We start from the raw sequence: 16,855 nt of genomic DNA, 5'->3' as shown, positions 1-16,855 counted from the left end.
CACCTACAGCTGGTGCAAAATGCCGCTGCTCGATTTTTACAGGATTTTTTGGCCCAAGAAAGCAAGAGCAAGTTACCCCAATTTTGGCTTCCCTTCACTGGCTTCCAGTTCGTTTTCGAATCCATTTTAAGATCCTTGTATTTGTTTTTAAATCCTTTAATGGTTGTGCCCCGTTTTTATCTGTTGGAACTGCTGCCCCCTTATGTGCCGTCTCGCCCTCTCAGGTCAGCAGACCAGATGCTTTTACTTGTTCCTAAGGCTCGATGCAAACTCCGAGGTGATCGGGCTTTTTCAGTTGGGAACGATTTGCCATTGCACGTTAGGCAGGCTCCTTCACTTGGTGTCTTTAAATCTTATTTAAGAACACACTTTTACTCCCTGGCCTTTGACCCCGTGTGAGATGTTGACTATCTGGGTATCTTTTCATTATGAATCTCTCCAGCTCTTCTGTGTTTCTGTTTCTTTTACCCTTTGGTTGTTGTGTGTCTGATATGTTGGGTTTTTATTGTACAGCACTTTGGTCAGCCTTGATGTTGTTTTTATAAGTACTTTAAATAAATAAATAAATAAATAATCATCACCACCTTCCTCTCAATGCACAGATAAGCTGGTGTGTCCACCAGAGGTCAACCAGGCCTCTCAGGCTTTGAACTCGGCTCGTTGTTCAGCTGAGGACTCGTCTAAGAACGCGGACCATGATCTACACGGGAGGTGGTCCAGCTGCTCTTGGACCCCAGTCTTGATGGTTCCCAGTGCGCCTACGATTACTGGCGCCACTCTTGTCCTCGTGTTCTACATGCATCTGATTTCAGTCTTAAGGTCTTTGCACTTTGACAATCTTTGCTCAGGATGCTGGGAATTGTCACATCAGTGAAGGTGTACAACTTGCTCTTCTTGTCGTGGAACACACTGTCTGGGCTGTTGGAGGTGATGGTACAGTCTGTGGGAACGGTCTTGTCCTAAATGACAACCCAATCTCCAGTGTCAGAGACCATATCTGGCGAATAAGCCACTTGTCTGCAGTCGGAGCACCAAGTCGTCAGCCCAGTGCCCAGTGCATGAGCAGTAAGATATTCCTTCGGGACCAGTACACGACATGTGGACACCAAGTGGCTGATGGTCTCCTCAGCTTCATTGGCTGTGGACTGGTGTGCCCATGACATACTTCTGATGGTGCTGAGTGTTCAAGGCCTGGCACTGAGTAACTGTGACGAGGCTTTCAGTTTCTCCCTTGAGACCTGCTCTACAAAGCCATTTGTCATCATTTGGTATACAACGTGTCCATTTTGTTGAAGAAGTGGCCATGCAGAGGCTTTTCTTTACAGGGCTGCATCCTCATCTCCTTGATCTTGGACTTTAGTAATTGCTTGGTTTTCTCACTGCTAGCACAGGTGGTCTTGGGCACACCTTACCTTTTTTTTCTTTTTTATCTTGTTCCCTCTTTTCAAGACTTCTCTCTTGGACTTGTGATCATGCAGAGTTTGATGGTGTTTCCACAGTAGTTGCAACATATCATTACGGTTAGCATTATTGTTATTAGTATTATTGTTATCCTAACTTTCTTTAGTTGGTTTTCAGGTGGTGTGCCACCCAGCAAAGAAGCTGGTTGTCAGGTTATGACTGGCACAGATGATCGCAGCAGAAGGAAAAACAGACGGTTGAACAATACGAAGAGTGATGAGCATGCTGTTATTATTAGTATTATTATTGTTATGAATGACAAATGGAAGAATTGTGTAAATAATGTCAGTTTGTGCACCCGCGCTCGTTTCCTCGTTCTCTTCTTGTTGATGGAGATTCCCGAGTCTGCCTTCGGCCGGCTAGTAACCAGGGGGTGTGCCATAGGTGTTGACCGCTACACGCTGCGGCTATAAGAGCGCCTCAGGTGAGCCGGCGGACAGTACCGAGAGGGTCCTCAGCACCTCCGAACATGAGTCCCGGGGAGCGGCTCTGCGTCCTGCTCTGGCTGGCGTCTCTGAGCTCGGCGGCTGCAGGTGCGTCTCGGGGGTGCGCGGGGTTACTGTGACGGGAGCGCGCAGACGCAAACACGGGCAGCGCGAACTTGAGCTGTCATTCTGTTGAGTCTCTAAAGTCGCCCCTTCGTTGCGTTAAAGTAGTTTAGAGACTGCGGCAGAAGGTGTGAGACAAATAAACACGAAGGTAAGTCCGTCAGCTCTTCGAAGACCACTCGTTTTCCTGAGCCAGCCACATCTTTACTTTAACTCACGGCGTCCCGAAACCCTAACCTGAGGTTATTTTATTAGTCTGCATTGCCGACAGCATCCCAGCGATGCACGCAGGAGCTCGAGCCACGGTGTGGCTCACATCAGGAAGGATTTAGTACAAATAGGAATGTAAGACACCTTTTGAAGACTTGTGCACACAGAAAGGCTGCCGCCAGGTTATGACCAATGTCTTCTGAGATTTTCCAGGTAAGAAATACAGATGTTTCGAGGTCAGGCAGTTCTGCTAATGATGCGATGGGCTGTCTTGTTGATTTTTACTTGCACGTAAGTAAGCGTAGCAGGCATTAGGAGCACACGGGGATTTCTTCTTTGACATTTACTTATTTGGCGAACGGATTTATCCCAGGCGACTCACAACATTTGACAAACATCTCGTAACATTTCTTTTTTTTTTCCACTAGGAGCACAGGCAGGTGAAGTGACCTGCTCTGGGTCACACGGTGTCAGTAGCGGAATTTGAACCCACAACCTCAGGGTGTGAAGTCCAACACCTTAACCGCCACACTCCACACTGCCTGCTCCTCTCTTTCTCATCCATCAGCTGATGTTGAGGATTAAGTTTTAATAATGTGGCTCTGCTGCACTCGGTCCATTACCATGTCAACAGCAGTCCTCAGATCTTTTTTTTAGGTCACCGACCCATGCCTTTCTCCATCTTCCTCTGCCCCTAACTCATTCCACACCGCTTTTCAGGGCTCTCGTTGGTAGTCGTTTCTCCTCCATTGTTGTTTACATACATAGATGTAAAAGGCATTATATGACAGATGGATGGATAGATGAACGTAAAGGCACTATAGACAGATAGATAGATAGATAGATACTTTATTATAGAGCAGATAGACAGTCAGACACATAGAAAAGACACTATATAATAGTATAGAGGGATGGAAAAGGCACCATATAACAATTAGATAGATAGAAAGAATTTGGTATAATAGGAAGGATTAGATAGAAAGAATTTGGTAGCCTATAATAGGAAGGATTAGATAGATAGATAGATAGATAGATAGATAGATAGATAGATAGATAGATAGATAGATAGATAGATAGATAGATAGATAGATAGATAGATAGATAGATAGATAGATAGATAGATAGATAGATAGATAGATAGATAGATAGATAGATAGATAGATAGATAGATAGACTGTAAAAAATGTTTTGTTGGATCAACCTAAATAAATTACTTCATAAGGTAACAAGCAATTTAATTGATTTCTTTCAAATTTTAAAAAGTATTTAAGTAAACTTAATTCATTTGAGTTTGTTTTAACCTTTTTCAAAAACTTGAATAAAAGCAAAAAAATATATTTAGCTCAAATCAAATTTCTTTAAAAACTCAAATTAACTGCGGTAGGCTGGTGCCCTGCCCAGGGTTTGTTTCCTGCCTTGCAACCTGTGTTAGCTGGGATTGGCTCCAGCAGACCCCCGTCACCCTGTAGTTAGGATATAGTGGGTTGGATAATGGATGGATGAACTCAAATTAAAATTTTGTCCATTATTGTATTCACTGTAATGCCAACTTAAATTCTTAATTGGACTCAACTAAATATGTTCTTTATATGGTGTTGAATTCACTGTTTGTTAGGGTGAAATTGTTTTTAATAAAACAAACCACAACAATGTTTTGCTTTAAACAATGGAAGCAAATTTATTTTAAAATTAGTGCTACATTTTGTACAGTGCCTTCAAACATGAAACATGTTTTTAAACTGATCTAATGGTGGTGAATGTTACTGAACCAGCTATAGCAAAACTCTTTTAGATTTATTACTGAATATTTGCAACACAAAATCATTTTTTTGGTCATTCCTTGAACATGTTTTTTCTGTAAATATTCAGAACAAACATTTCAGAAAAAATACATATACATATATATATATATATATATATATATATATATATATATATATATATATATACATATTAAATACACAATATATTTTATAAGCTTTTCACAAAAAAGTTTATAAATTATACATAAAATATCTATTTGAAATAATTATATACTGTATACATATATTAAATACACCTTATATTTTGAACATTACATAACATTATATAGTATACATAAAATGTATATATATATATATAGTCACAAACTCGAGACAGAGTCATATAAAGGTTTGGTTCAGCCACCCATATAATTTGGTTTCCTGGCTGCAAAGTTCCTTTTCAAAATAATACAGCACTGATGTGCACAAAACCGAGTCCAAACAGAACTGAGGGAATAGGAAAAAGGTGGAGGCTTTTAAATGGGGAGACAGGAAGCGAAGTCAAAGGGGTCGGGCTCATGTAGGTCTTCTGCCATTGGTGCAAGCCCGGACGTGACATCACAGGGGTCAGAGCCGGCAAGGTCTCCAAAGGGATTTTTTGCTTTACTAAATAGAAGAAGTTACATTAAGTGACAGCAATGTTTTTCAATTTGAAGTAAGGCAAAAAATTCTGTTAGGTGAACAAAGATATAAATATAGTTCATTACAACTACTAAAATTACCTTAAATCAAAAAGAGCCCTTTTTCTCTTTTTGGAGTGTAGATAGATAGATAGATAGATAGATAGATAGATAGATAGATAGATAGATAGATAGATAGATAGATAGATAGATAGATAGATAGATAGATAGATAGATAGATAGATAGATAGATAGATAGATAGATAGAAAAGGCACTATATGATAAGCACTTCATATTTTATACCTTCATAATTTAACTAATATTCCTTTCAACCAATTCATCTTTGCAGTAAGGAGTTCCTTCACTTCTGTCTTCCAAGGGCACCAGCTCTTTAACCTTCAGTCTCATACATGGAGGTGCCGCAGTCGTTCTTCAGACCGATGCCATAACAGAGCCATGTTAGGTCTGAAGTTCTGTTTTTTTAGATCCCCCAGTAGGCTCCACCGATAACCATGCAGAGATGATAACACATTTGTGAAATGCCACTGGCTTTGCGATTTTTAAAGGACTCTCGTACTGAGTTCAGGTTTTCTTGATCTGCAGGTGTCCTGCTAGGTGGTCTACTATACATCAGATATTTATTTTATTTTACTTTTTTTTTTCCTCCAGCATATTACAAAACCTTTTAAAACCTAAACAGACATTTCCGTATACAAAGAACTCTTCCCAGATTTAAATGGTTCTTTGTCAAGCAAAGGTTTTAATGAGGAACCACAAAGCCCAATGAAATGTCCTTCAGGTGCCATTATTTTTAAGAATACATATATTAACCCTTAAACGGCCACATACTTGGGGGTTAATGCACCCCCCGACGACAAATACATTTTTTGCTGCACTTTTTAAGTAAACGTCACAATTCACCAAGAAAAAAGTGAAATTTTAATGGAACACATTTTTTTTCATGCAAAGAGCATCACAATTACTGCAATACTGATCATTGTACACATTGCCAATGAACTCTAAAAAGTATTTAAAAAACTACTGGAACAATATGTAGAAGGTGCAACTGATGCCATTGATGAAATTCAGTAAATCACAGACTGCGCCAAGTGCGCTCGAACGGGCTGCACGCAGGCACACAGAGGTAAATGCTGATGCTGGTAGGCTACTCTAGTGCAGCGGCTCAATCCCAGGGACAGTGAGGCTGAAGGGGGCACCGGTGGTCATGAGCTGGCTGCTCAACGAATGTATGGCATGGACTGATCAGCTCCGGCGTGCTGGTAAATTGCACTGGGAACCGACTAGAGATGGTTGTGGTGCTTTAACGGTTAACATCGGCATCACAAATGTCCCACAGTTTCATTTTTAGTTGGTTGGATGTATTGTTCCTTTAGTTATCCACATGCTGCTTTGGCCAGGTCTATTCTGCTCTTCCTCTCCTTTGGTGTCTGCCCATCCTCTGTTACTATCAGATTCATTTACTTGTCCTTTGTCTTCTTCACATTTTCCAGTTGTCACTGCTTTGATTTTTTCGAAGTTTCTTCTCCAAATGTGTTTGGTATGTTGCCCTTGCCACCTCGCCCAGGTTTATTTTTCAACAGAGCGTGTCTCCTGGTGGGTTGCAATGATGTTCTGGAAAGTGAGAAACGCTTGGAAATGGCAGGATAGCCTCCCCTGAAGATGGGCATCCATCACCTTCTGTCCGAGGTCCCGACTTATTTCTTTGTTTTTTTTTTTTGGCCTGATGAAATGACTGCTGGCAGTGACAGGATGGGTTGGTTGGTACATTGCCTTAATTTAATTAGTCTGTTTTGTACTTTTTAAATAAGGCATAAAGGGTATTTTACGAACACTATGCACTTATTATGTATTGTTTTTTGGGATGCTAGAAGTTTGACGTGGGTTGAATGACCTACCTGAATGAGTCCTGGCTACCTCCCTGTTAATGTGTGGGAAAAACTGAAATCTTCAAAATATGAATAATGATAATAATAATACAGAAGACAAGATCAAGGAAACCGAAACGGGTTTTTGGGTGGTTATGTCTTAGAATCAGGATCACTTTACTGCTATCATGTGAAACATTCCAGAACTGACTTTGGTTCGGTGCAAAATATGGAATACAAGACATTAGCAACTCGAGACAACACAATTTCAACCCACCATTTCCCTGACACTGTGCAACCCACAATACAAATACAACAGTTTCTTGAACTGAACCATTTACAGACATCAGTAGTGTGATCAAATTGATAGAAAAAAACTATACAAAACAATATAAACATCAAATAGTACAAGTTGAGCAAGTATGAAGTACTTACGAACAGACAGATGGCACAATTACCAGTTACATGTTGCAAAAAAACAAAAAAGTCCTCTTCAAATCACAAACGCTTTGGCGTCTATCATCGTCTAGTCCTGGTAAATCTCACAAAGTGATAAAGCGACCCTTAACATGTCCTGTACACAGAAAGCGTGTACATGGGTGCTGATTGTCTTCTGTTTGCGCCTACCTAACACGTTTTAGAGAACTGGAGTGTGATCTCGCTATCTGACTACTTCTAACAGCGACACCACCCGCATGCAAGGACTCTCATTTTAAATACCGGTTGTCAGTTCCTCGTATGCTCATGATGGTTTATTTGTTTTTTTTCTTAGCCCTACATTTCTAGAATTTTAAAACTGGTGTAACGGGTTCTCCCTCTTGACGGAACTAACATTTGAGATAATTGGTGGATGAATACAACAGATTTGGAGCTCAGCTTCACATGCCAAGGTGTTTTATCCGCTACATGTCCATTGTGCAGAATTTCAGGACTTTCAATGGACGCCCATTACGATTTTCTTACCAATGATCTTTCTGATTTTTTGTTTTTCTAACGAGCATAAATTACAAGTTTAGTGGAAATAAAGCTGAGGTGTAAGCAAAAATAAACCAATGAAAACTCTGATGATTCTTAACTGTGAAATCAGAGGCTTTTCTTATGTTAGATACAGACAGTGATGTGTTTCATCATGTCCTACAATTGGATGAACTCTGTTTTTTCATTTCATCTGAAAAAGAAGTCACCACGAATGAGCTTGGATCTCGTTACGTGCCTCCGAATGTTTCAGTGTGGCTTGTAGATTGGAGTCACAACTTTCTCTGATTTATGTTTGGCTAGAGTTGTTAGGGTTAGGGTTAGGGTAGAGTTACTCTAATTGCAAAGTGGATTTCATAATATAGTTTAAAAACATTTGCATTACGTTACATAGTTAGATTTTAATAACCCATTGGAAAATTTGCAGAAGCAATGTACAGACATACCAGGTAGGCTGATTTGTGTTTTCCATGAAATAAAACGATGAATCAGGATGCTGGAGAGTGGCAACATCAGCGACTAGGCTGATTCCAGGGCTATAGGGGTTGAATTATGAGGAAAGATTAAAAGAGCCTGAGCGGGATTGGTTTCTGCCTTGCGCCCTGTGTTGGCTGGCATTGGCTCCAGCAGACCCCCGTGACCCTGTGTTCGGATTCAGCAGGTTGGAAAATGGATGGCTGGATGGATTAAAAGAGCTAAGCCTATACAGTTTAAGCAAAAGAAGATTAAGAGGTGACCTGACTGAAGTGTTTAAAATTATGAAGGGAATTAGTACAGTGGATTGAGTCTGTTATTTTAAAATGAGTAGAATAAAATAAAATAAAAGAACACGGGGACACAGTTGGAAACTTGTTAAGGGGAAATTTTACACAAACATTAGGAAGTTTTTCTTTACACAACGAACAATAGACAGTTGGAATAAGCGACCAAGTAGTGTGGTGGACATTAAGACTTTAGGGACTTTCAAAACTCAACTTGATGTTTTTTTGGAAGAAATAAGTGGATAGGACTGGCGAGCTTTGTTGGTCTGAATGGCCTGTTCTCGTCTCGAGTGTTCTAATGTTCTAATGTTACAGCAGACCCCCGTGACCCTGTGTTCAGATTTAGCAGGTTGAAAAATGGATGGATGGATGTTCTAACACGTTGCATGCTGGTTGGAGATGCAAGTAAGACGTTAGCCACTATCGTCTGTACATGTTCTTAGGATTCGTAGACTTTATTCATTTTTTCGTAGCTTTTTCTGGGTATATGCCCAATTAGGAGTTTTGAACTTCATTTGTTTTTAATTGATTTTAACTGGAAACAGATAACATTCCACATAGTCAAGTCAAATTTAACAAATCAAAGCGAAATTCAACCCTCACCCAAGAGAACAAGAGAGATGAGCCAGCAACCGAAGTTACTCCATAAAAGGAGCAAGAAAATAAGGCTATCCTTTTCCCTGAAACAGAAGCTTATTCTAAAAATGTTATGGATTAGATCCTGCCATGTTTAGAAAAAAAGTTTTGAACAGATCCTCTAAGTGAGAATTTGTTTTTTTCCCCAATTTCAAGTAGTAGAGGATAAAACATTGGTTTACCCAGTGACTAAAGAGTGGTGGAGTGTGATTCTTCCAGCTGAGCAAGATCTTATGTGCTACTAGTGTAGTAAAGCATGTTTGTCCTTCTCCACTTTAAGGCCATCTGGGAGTCCACCAGACACAGCTGTTAATGGCTTAGGAGTGTTTGGGGCACCAGGACTGTCTGATTAGGCATTCAAAGATTTTTGTCCAAAAAGTTGCTAATTTGGTGCACGCCCAGAACATATGGCCTTCAAGGAATCAAACTATAACATTGGTTTTACATTTCACGATGAAATGGAAAAGTAGAAAACATGTACCATCTTGTCACAATTCCATATTTATTTTATGACAGGCACCTTTTATTGGCTAATTCAGTAGATTATAACATGCAAGCTTTCAGGGCAGCTCAGGTGAAGTGGTAACATTTGTTGCAATCTACTCTGTTTGCCAATGAAGGATGTCATTTTGCTTCACTTCTCATTGCATCCATAAATGGCTAACACAGCACGTCACTCTACTACTATTGGGAGCACCTTTAGTTCGGGAGTGATCACATAGCCATCTCTCCCAGAGCCACTCGGGAATGTGCGACACATGATGTCGCAGACGGCACGCAAAGAGCGATGAGCACTTCCCTTTTCGTACCTGAGTTTTGGATAAACGCAGCATTGATGCACACGTTTCATTCTTGTTTAAACACTTCCTGCTATTGAAATTGGTTTGTTTCTTTCGATCTTCACAATGGATCTGCTTGAATCCCTTGTTAAAGACCCCGGTACAAGTGATGTTCCGATCTCCTGATCACTTTTGTAGAAAAGCACACTGTCTCGTTCAGGATTCAGTACACACATGTTGAGTAACCACTGAAAAGAATGACTGGAAGGAAAGGAGGAGAAGCAAAGAATAAGCATAGGACAGGCCAAGATCAATGACCAGAAAAACCAAATACGACAATGTAAAATCAAAAATCGAGGCCTGAAGTCCTTTCCGTATCTCATGGGCAAAAAAACAGTGTTATTTAATCAAATAATACACAGATTCTTTCATGCTTTCTGTTTTTTGTTTGCAGATGACCAAGTGAGACAAGTCCAGTGGATTACGCCCAATGTGGGATCCACAAATGGAGCAACTAAAGTCACCATATTTGGACAAGGTGAGTTACATATACAGTATATCATCCTGCACAGATTAATCTGATGTTAAAAAGGTTCTCAGCAACAAAAATGCCTTTCATAGATGGCTGAATCACACAAAAGGGCTAACGTTTTCTCAACACCTTAAGGTCTGGGCTCAGAGGTGAATGTGACTCTCAGTGGCTTTCCTCAAACAGCATTTATGTTCCCCACTTCTCTTCTCACCTGTGTTTTCCATTTTTGACAAAGCTCTCTTTGATGGAAAGTCGCATCTTTCTCTTGCCCAATTCTTCCAGGTTAGCCCCCAGCACCACAGACCGCAGTAAGAAGATCCCCAAAATGTTTGGATGGATCCTTACAAGCCCCTTACTGGAAGGCTATCAAACAGACTTCCTGATTAATGTCCCAGTGAAGCTGTTAAATAAAACTTGAGATGCTCATCTTAATTTCTGAACGGATGGACAGATGGAAGTCTTCTTTTGTAACAATACATGTTGTGCTCTTTTGCCAGGATTCGCCCAGGCCAACCAGTTTAACTACGGCACAGGAAACGAGAACCTTGGGAACAGCGTCCTAATGGTATCAAACACAAGGACCATCCCCTGTGATGTGGAAAAAGAATCGAGTTACTCGACGCAGATCACATGTTACACCAGGTAACTCGCTGGCCAAGCCTGTGTTCAACTTGAGGAAAAAACACAAAAATTACAAAAGGCAAAAATATTACATAGGCATAGACTTCAAAAGGCATTAGGTACTAATAATGTTATGAATGTTTACAAGACACCCCAGAAAATGACAGTACAGTATAAAAGACTGAAGAGAAGAGTGTCTGGGCTGACCAGCAGAGAGCAGCTCGGCAGAAGCTAAGAGGGGAGACTGAAGGAGTTGAACATTTATGGATAACTAGGCAGAACAAAGAGGAGAAGTGTTTACAAGAACAAAGGGAATTTGGACTGTGCATCCCATAAATAATAAATTCTGCAACAGGAACACACAAACATAGTTGGAAACAAAAACGTTAGAAAGGATCCAAATGTCAGTTCATCTGTTCAGTAGATTCAGTGTTCAGACTCCTTCACTTAATACACACTTTATTGCGTTGTAGGATTAATCTGAAATCTGAAATGCAATTTGCCCAAATCCAAATGGGCTAACCACTCGACCAGTAACACCTGATTGTTGAGGTGTTACTGAGATGGTCATCCTTCCCAAAGGTTCTCCCATTTCAACAGAAGACTTCAGAAGCTCTGTTAGAGTGACCACTAGGTTCTTGATCACCTCCCTCACCAAGGGCCCTTCTTTCCTGGTCACTCAGTCTGTCACTTTGGACAGCTCTAGGAAGAGTCCTGGTGGTTCCAAAGTTCTTCCAATTAACGATGGTCTTGAGTACTGTGCTCCTGGGAACAATCAAAACTTTAGAAATGGTTTGATCCCCTTGCCCTGACTTATGCCTCACCACAAATTGGTCACAGAGAGTCCCTTGAGCTTCATGGCTTGGGGTTTGTCCTGACATACGGTGTGAGTTATGGGACCTTCTGTGCACAGACTCACTTGTGTCTTTCCAAATGACGTCCTCTCACTTTGCCACAGATGGACTTTGATCAACTTCTCGACACACCTCATGGACAATTAAAGCACACAGCAGGCACCTGAGCACAATCTGGAAGGCCCACTGCAAAGGGTCTGAATACTACTGGGAAAGAGAGATGTTGGTTTTAGATTCTTAATAAATTTGCAAACATTTCTGGCAAAACGTGTTGTCAGTTTGTCATTATGGGTTACTGAATGCAGATTGAGGGGCACAAAGGGCAAATACAGTCCATCCAATACAACCCAATAAAGTGCAGGAAGTGAAGGGGCCCGCAGACTCTTTGTCTCTAAAAGACAAAGCTGCTGTGACTTGAAAGAAAAGTGTCAGAAGTCTTCAGCCACATCTTCACAAGTTCTGAAACATCACATCATTCTTTTCCAGCTTGTACTGATCTCAGTTGTTTTTGAATTGCCGTGTTTTAGGAGCATGCCTGAGGATAACTACATAGTACAAGTCAGCGTGGACGGAGAGCTGATTCCAGACTTCAACACATGGTTTTATGTAAGTGTCACTTTGTCAATCATGTAACATTTCCTGCTGCTAAATAATTCAAGGCACCCAATAATTTGTCACATTGGCACTCGTGTAGCTCCTCTTCAAAGCAGATTCCTGCCAGTTAGGCCAAAGCGTGTTCACAAAAGGGGGTTTTTATGGAACAACACAGAGGAATTTGATTTTTTTTACTATTTAATGTTCTGATTCTAGAGTGGTGACACATGCAGACGTATCATGTACTTTTTTTTTATTTTATTTTATACAATCTTTTATTTACACTCTGTGCTACCATTTTGTTTGCAATTTTCTTTCATGGTTGCCAGCCTTTGTTTTTTTTTTTTTTTTTTGGTCAGGAAGTCTCGTAAGATTACTGTTTTCATGTAATATTTTGATTGGAAGGAGTTTTGTGTTATTTAACGTTGCATTTTGAACCTCTTCATGAGGGCATTTTGATTCTCTTGTGGCTGGTGTGTGGTCCTGGGAGTTGTGTGCCGTGACCTCATCAACACGAAAATGCCACATTATGCCAAATGTAAACTAAAGCACAAAAAAAGGGATGAAAATCATGAGGAGAAGAAACATCGAAAACAGTGGCTATTGAGATATTCAAATGTGGGCTTCAATTGAAATGTTTAGAGTGTATATATTCTCAATTTGTCATTTGTCACCCTCTGATGGAGAAGGCCAGTAGTGGGTCAAAAACCAAAAATCACATCACATTCATAATCACTGACCTTTAATATGAACAGTTGCCACATGAAAACTTTAAAAGTGTAACTTTGTAACGCCTGACCTTTTTTATTGTTATGTTTTCCAGCCCAGAGGTTATCAGACTCCAGTGATTCAGACCATCACACCTGTAACCGGATTGCCAGGTTTGGACTTCAGAACGCACTTTATCATTTTTAATGAGTTTTCTGGGTCTGGGGAATCTTTTAGATGAGAAGTCACATCTGGCTTGATGTTGTTCAGGTTTAGCCCGGCTTTTGTTTTCTTTAATGTCATTTTTTTGTTGTCTTTTAAATATTTTCTTATCGCTTTTGCCTTTTCTTTGTGTTTAGGTCTTGTTTTTTGTTCATATTGTGTTTCAAGTTCAAGTTCAAGTTCAAGCACTTTATTGTCATTGTGTAACACAACGAAATTACTTTTTGTGACAGCCCCGAGGTGCATTTAAAGAAAAGTCAAATAATTCCAAATATGTCATATACAGTGTTAAGTGATCAAGTAACCAGAGCAAATTATTTTTATTGCTCAAAGTACAGCAGCATAAATTGTTATTGCACCTGTTAATGAATAGTACAGTACATATTCTACAGTATATTGTATTACATTATTATATTACACATTACCATTATAGCTTATTGCACATGTTCAATTAAAAATGGTCTCAGACTGAGGAGATTCAGAGTTCAGAAAGTTTATAGCAGATGGGAAAAAACTCTGTTTTAGTCTGTTTGTGCGTCCACGGATTGACCCAAAGCGTCTTCCTGACGGGAGGAGCTCAAACAAAGAATTTCCAGGGTGAGTTTGGTCCTTGAGGATGTTTTTGGCCCTTCTCACACAGCGAGTCTTATACGAGAGTTCAAGTGATGGCAGTTCAGTCCCTATAATGGCCTCTGCTGTTTTTACGACCCGCTGCAGGGTTTCTTTAGAAGCCTTGGTGCAACGGTTGTACCTGCAGGCCATCATGCAGTTAGTTAAAATGCTCTCTATACTGTATCTATAGAAATTAACCAGCAGCTTCTGGGGGAGGTCAGCTTATCTTAGCTTCCTGAGAAAATAGAGACGTTGTTGTGCTTTGCCTATTATGGCCAAGTTGTTGTCAGCCCAGGACAGGTCCTCTGAGATGGTGACTCCTAGAAACTCAAAGCTGGAAACTCTCTCCACAGCATCTGCATTGATTGTTATCAGACTGTGATTGGTCTTTTTAGTGGTCCTAAAGTCCAGAATAACTTCTTTGGTCTTTTTGGTATTTAAGACCAGGTTGTTGGTGTTGCACCATTCTGTCAGATTCTGAACCTCTTCCCTATATGCAGCTTCACTGTTGTCTGTTACAAGCCCAATGACAGTTGTATCATCTGCTAATTTAACAATAATGTTTGATTGGTGGATGGGTTGACAGTCATGGGTGAAGAGTGCATAGAGAAGGGGACTTAGTACACATCCTTGCGGCACACCAGTGCTCAGGGTTAGGGAGGAGGATGTGTGTTTGCCCATCCTGACAGACTGGGGGCGGTTGGTAACCAGTTGCATGTGGACGGAGCAAGTCCTAGTGCTTAGAGTTTTTGGATCAGCTGGTTAGGTATGATGGGATTAAATGCAGAGCTGTAGTCAATGAAGAGCATCCTAACATAGGCGTTGGGCTTTTCCAGGTGCGAGAGGGCACCATGTAGAGCCACACAGATGGCGTCCTCAGCTGATCTGTTTGACTGATAGGCAAACTGGTGTTGGTCTAGATCAGCTGAGATGGAGGCTTTGATGTGGGTGATTACCAGTCGTTCAAAACACTTTGTGATTACAGGGGTGAGAGCAACTGGTCGATAGTCATTAAGACAGGTTATCCTTGGTTTTTTGGGAACAGGTACAATGGTTGTGGATTTCAGGCAAGAGGGGACTACACCTGAGGAGGGAGAGAGGTTGAATATGAGTGCAAATACCTCCGCTAATTGGTCAGCGCAGGCCTGGAGCACACGTCCTTGCACATTATCAGGACCTGCTGCCTTCCTTGTATTGATGTTTTCGAGTGCCCGCCGCACATCATGTATGTGTACGACCAAAGGCTGTGAGTCTCCGTTTAGCTCGAAGCTGACTGGAGGCTGGTTATTGTCCTTGTCAAACCATGCAAAGAAACTGCTAAGTTCCTCTGCTAGGTTGGCATTGTTATTGGCCAGTGTGTCTTGTACGTCATTTTTTTTTTTTTGTAATCCGTGATTAATCGGATGCCTTGCCACATCTGCTGTGAGTCTGAGTTACTGTCAAAGTCCTCCTCAATCCGTTGTTTGTCCATTAGTTTAGCAGACTTGATGCCCTTCTTGAGGTTGGCTCTGGCAGCTCTATAGGCCGAGGCGTCTCCTAATTTAAAGGCTTTGTCCCTTTCCCTGAGCAGCTGTTTGACTTCACTATTCATCCATGGTTTCTCATTTGGGTAGACCTTAATCCTTGTGTTGACAGTGACATTCTCTACACAGTAATTAATATATGACAGCACAGATGAAGTATATGTCTCTAAGTCTGTCTGATGAGAAAATATATTCCAGTCTGTTTAGGTAGGCCAGTCAGGGGTGTGTCCCGAGCCATATGGGCCCATTCACAGCTAAGCATACTTAGCGCCAGACCAGAATACTCCTAACAGGCACTTGCCACTGTTTGCAATGACACAAGTCACACCTGAGCCTTTTAGCAGCAAAGCAGCTCAGAGGACCCCTGCATGCAGCAGCTTTTCAGGCATTGAAATCAATGGTACCATTCATAAAACACGGGAAAAAGAAAACTGAAGAGTGTTCTGGAAGCCTCTTTCACCGGAAGTCACTGCCTCTTAATGAATGGAGTAGTGTCGTCCTGCATGTGCGTACCTCAGTCTTCTAGTGACGCAGCTTGTAATCGAGTGACAAGAATTCAACAAAATGTCTAGCTGTACATTTCATTTTAATCAGGTTAAAGTTTTAAGAAACAGACAGGGTGGTAAGCGCAGAGCTCTTCCACAAAGTGCCATGCACCCGTGTTTGTGTGCCCATACATTTCTGGGTTGATCAGTGTTGTTATTGAACGTGTTCAACGGATTGGATATTTCTACCTGTTTTAACACTGAATACCTAAAATGTGCCAGTGATACTTCTCAACTAGGAAAATATGTTTTGTCCTTTTCTGAAGTAAACCGCATTCATCCCCACAGTTTGCCACCAGTTCCAAACTGTCTTTAGCAAATAACTGAATGAACAATAAACAGTTACTTTAAGGATACATTTCCATTACCGGATGTCACACTCTTCTGTGTAAATGAGCCCTGGAAATGCTGGGCACAGCACATTTGCTTCTCGCCTGCACCCAATTATCAGGTGGCCAGGCTGGCACTAAAAGCTAACAGCACTGACTGCTGTGCCAGGCTCCTCTATGAATTGAAGAGACTGACTGCGTGTACTTGTGCTTCTTTTACAGGGACACTGATTACAATAAGAGCGATGATGTTTACAGATGCATATGGCGGCTCTGATCTAAGTTCCAATGGCAACTCTGCCAAGATTTCAAGGTGATAACTCATTGAACGTTTTCTTTTTCCTCACCTTACCTTGAGTTGTAAGTGCTGATCTTCTTCTGCATTTTGACGCGATTGCATATCTGTATTTATATTTGACTCAAATAAACACGCATCATGACAGCTGTCCCTTAAGACTGATCAGCTCCTCCTGGCGTCCATTTTTTTTCTTACTGGAGGTCCCCTGATGTTTGGCTTTAGGCAGTTTGCAGTTCCACTTCTTGCCAATGGATGTGTGAATCTCTCAGATTGTGAGTTTGTAGCAATCAAACTTAAACTCAGATTCTGAGTCCAGCTACTGTAAGTACAAGCTCGTA

At 40.9% G+C, this 16,855-nt stretch overlaps 2 protein-coding genes across 2 annotated transcripts; both read left to right on the top strand.

The window, feature by feature from the left end:
* Positions 1–1,869: 1,869 nt before the first annotated feature.
* On the top strand, positions 1,870–10,857 carry LOC127530021 (fibrocystin-L-like). The gene is made up of 3 exons (XM_051935588.1): positions 1,870–1,994; positions 10,134–10,217; positions 10,709–10,857. Exons 1-3 carry the CDS (start codon positions 1,931–1,933, stop codon positions 10,855–10,857), a joined length of 297 nt encoding a protein of 98 aa, XP_051791548.1. The 5' UTR covers positions 1,870–1,930.
* A 1,360-nt stretch (positions 10,858–12,217) lies between these two features.
* On the top strand, positions 12,218–16,551 carry LOC114641881 (fibrocystin-L-like). The gene is made up of 3 exons (XM_051936006.1): positions 12,218–12,292; positions 13,104–13,161; positions 16,442–16,551. The coding sequence occupies exons 1-3, from the start codon at positions 12,218–12,220 to the stop codon at positions 16,534–16,536; spliced, it is 228 nt and encodes a 75-aa protein (XP_051791966.1). The 3' UTR covers positions 16,537–16,551.
* The last annotated feature ends 304 nt before the right edge of the window (positions 16,552–16,855 follow it).

This window comes from Erpetoichthys calabaricus, chromosome 13, assembly GCF_900747795.2.
Source record: "Erpetoichthys calabaricus chromosome 13, fErpCal1.3, whole genome shotgun sequence".
Lineage (NCBI taxonomy): Eukaryota > Metazoa > Chordata > Cladistia > Polypteriformes > Polypteridae > Erpetoichthys > Erpetoichthys calabaricus.
The sequence above is the reverse complement of the archived record's forward strand: the minus strand, read 5'-3'. Positions and strand labels throughout refer to the sequence as shown.

What these genes read in the sequence shown, in the direction of transcription:
- LOC127530021 (XM_051935588.1), top strand. Translation starts at nt 1,931, where the DNA reads ATGAGTCCCGGGGAGCGGCTCTGCGTCCTGCTCTGGCTGGCGTCTCTG. An exon ending in TCTGAGCTCGGCGGCTGCAG is followed by an intron (nt 1,995 to 10,133) that starts GTGCGTCTCGGG and finishes TTTTGTTTGCAG; the next exon opens with ATGACCAAGTGAGACAAGTC. An exon ending in AGTCACCATATTTGGACAAG is followed by an intron (nt 10,218 to 10,708) that starts GTGAGTTACATA and finishes CTCTTTTGCCAG; the next exon opens with GATTCGCCCAGGCCAACCAG.
- LOC114641881 (XM_051936006.1), top strand. Translation starts at nt 12,218, where the DNA reads ATGCCTGAGGATAACTACATAGTACAAGTCAGCGTGGACGGAGAGCTG. An exon ending in ACTTCAACACATGGTTTTAT is followed by an intron (nt 12,293 to 13,103) that starts GTAAGTGTCACT and finishes TATGTTTTCCAG; the next exon opens with CCCAGAGGTTATCAGACTCC. An exon ending in ACCTGTAACCGGATTGCCAG is followed by an intron (nt 13,162 to 16,441) that starts GTTTGGACTTCA and finishes CTTCTTTTACAG; the next exon opens with GGACACTGATTACAATAAGA.